The 2689-nt window shown below is 39.5% G+C and overlaps 1 protein-coding gene across 1 annotated transcript; it reads left to right on the forward strand.

Annotated features, from left to right (window-relative positions):
• Positions 1–203: 203 nt before the first annotated feature.
• On the forward strand, positions 204–2280 carry LOC116180872 (ubiquinone biosynthesis O-methyltransferase, mitochondrial-like). Its single transcript, XM_031501040.1, has 3 exons — positions 204–454; positions 502–918; positions 965–2280. The coding sequence occupies exons 1-3, from the start codon at positions 223–225 to the stop codon at positions 1078–1080; spliced, it is 765 nt and encodes a 254-aa protein (XP_031356900.1). The 5' UTR covers positions 204–222; the 3' UTR covers positions 1081–2280.
• The last annotated feature ends 409 nt before the right edge of the window (positions 2281–2689 follow it).

The following is a 2689-nucleotide window of genomic DNA, read 5'->3' on the forward strand; positions in this document are numbered from 1 at the left end:
TTATAATGATTCAAGGTCAGAGGATTGATAACTGTTCAGGATGACAATTAAAAATAATGGAATCAATGTTTACCAACAAATGGAAATGGAAATTGCGCAATTATCGACAGTAACAAAGTATGAAACTGCGTGGCTCAGTAAAAACTACGCACTTGCGATAAGTTATCTACGATAAGTGATTGGAAGCGGCCAACTTCGTGATCGTACGCGTAACAGTTGGTAATGGCCGAAGTAATTGAAACGAAAACTGTGAACGTCGAGCATAGCAGGTTCTTCACCGCACAGAACAACTCGTGGTGGGATGTGAACTCGCCCCTTAAACCCCTACAGCAGCTAAACGAGCGCGCCCTTGAATACATCAAGGACGTCCTCGTGGCGAAGGGTCTCGCAACTGACGACGACGGAAGATTTCAGCTACGTGCCGGTTTGGTAGTTTTAGACGCGGGGTGCGGTGGTAAGTGAGTCATTTGATCGACAAATTTTCCATTGGGGCACCGACAGGAGGAATACTGACCGAGCCACTCGCGAGAGCCTGCCCGAACGTAACCGCCATAGACATCAACAGAAGCGCAATAGAGGTGGCCCGAGAGCACGCCAAACTTGATCCCAGCCTAAAGCACCTCACGTACCATTGGGAAAGCTTCGATGAGCACGCGCTGAATAACGTCGAGAAGTACGACGTGATCGTCTGTAACTTGGTGATACACTTCGCCGTAAACCAAGAGGATCTCTTACACGATCTGCTGAAAACGCTAAAGCCAGGAGGCACGATAATTCTAAGTTCCGTTTGTAAGTCATACGAAGCGTGGCTAAAAATAATCGTACTCGGAGAGATGGTTCTGAGACGGTACGCACGAGGGAACTTCAGGTGGGAGCAGTTCATCAACCACTGGGACCTGGAGAAGATCCTGGAGAGAAGTAAAAATACTTCCTAACTAACCAACGTTATCACCTTTTGCTTTAGATCACTGCACTGTGGAGAATATTAGGGGACTCCACCACGATGTGTTCCCACCATCGTACCAATGGAGCGAGAACAAAAACGTATTTTACTTTATGCATGCGACTAAACGACAGTGATGCTTTGAAGAGAAATTCTAACACACTAATTGTAGAGTAGATCACAACCCGGTACAACTTTTTAACAAGACTTTAGTCTTAGTCTGTGTTTTGTTGACAAAACCATTTCCTGAAAATTGGAAAGCGCGAAGAGTTGGAGCCACTTTCAGGTTTTTAAGGTTCTTTGGGCCCATGACGCTCACTAGACCGTTGATAATCGTCAGACCTCCCGAAGTGGGGAGTTTTGAGAAAGGATAGTGTTATTCTTAAGAGTGGTGGTCAGAATTAACGTCCTTCCCTGCACAAAAAGTTCTTCGGTGATTAAGTTCATTTTCCTCATTTTGAAAAGAAGCTCAAAACTCATAGGATATCTGGTGTCCGATCTGTTACCTATTAAACATCAATGCAGTTTAATAATTTATTCTAATCCTACATTTGGTTCTCTCGAAATGAACCGTTACCCTTGAAGATCCTTGAGATAGGAGTCTAGACTACCTTGGATAACTCTAAAAAATGCATGCGGATTTGTAATGCAACATCAACTCCTCAATTAAAATATTTTGCTCTACAATTCATATTAACGAAGGTATAAGATAGATATTCCATACTTTTGACTAACCTTGTATATAATATTTTGAGTTTTGTATGTTTAATGGTTTTTTAAATCTTAGAGACACCATTTGAAAATCGATTAGTGATAATTATTTGAAATATAATAATTTCCTTTCCGCGTTTTAGTGTTCCTGAAGTCGCTCTATTCAGTAAAACTTCTGACAAAAGGAAATAAAAAACCATTTCTCGAGAATTCCGTCTGAAAGACATAATTCATTCGAAATATGTCATACAATTCTAGAAAAAAACAAAAAAGTTTCTCGCGTAATGAATTTTACTCTGCGCGGATAATTATTGCGCGATTTTGAAGGGACTGTTACAACTGCATTAATACCAGATTAGTTATGTTAGTTATGTTATATTATTTATTATATACTTATAATTGGAAGCCCATATCATTCTAGTTTAAGGCACCGCAATAATTGTAACGATATCATTCTTAGAAAAAGAAATATGATGTAAAAATAGAAGAACACGGATTTATGTGCCGAATGTGTACGAGGAGAGATGATAAAATTCTCAGTTTCAATTTTGATTTGTTTTGACCTAGATGGACCGGGGTTTTATGAGTGGTGTGCATACAATGGTATGCACAGAGCAATGCATGACAAAAAGGAAAAGAAAATCGACTAACGCACAATGTACCGGGTGACCCAATATCTCGAGAACCGTTCGTCATATGACTTAGGGGTAAAAAAATTATTGGGTAAATCGGTCATGAAGAATCGCTCGAAAATATTTTCAAGTTCTAAAAATGACCAACAGACGGCGCAACTGCCAGCGTAAATTTTAAAGTTGCATTTTCTTTAAATTTCTCATAATAAACTAAAAAAAATTGTTTTTGCATTTTTAAAGAGAACCAGTTTATCTATCATTTTCGTAAAAACAAAAACTCAGTTATTTCAAAAACAAAGATGGTGTGGGGCGTTCAATTGTTTTGCCATAACCTGCTTTAGCATCTTAACCGTTTGGCCGATTTCAACAAATTTGGTATGGTTGAACAGAGCATTCCACGGAC

Source organism: Photinus pyralis, unplaced genomic scaffold (genome assembly GCF_008802855.1).
Source record: "Photinus pyralis isolate 1611_PpyrPB1 unplaced genomic scaffold, Ppyr1.3 Ppyr1.4_LG9, whole genome shotgun sequence".
Lineage (NCBI taxonomy): Eukaryota > Metazoa > Arthropoda > Insecta > Coleoptera > Lampyridae > Photinus > Photinus pyralis.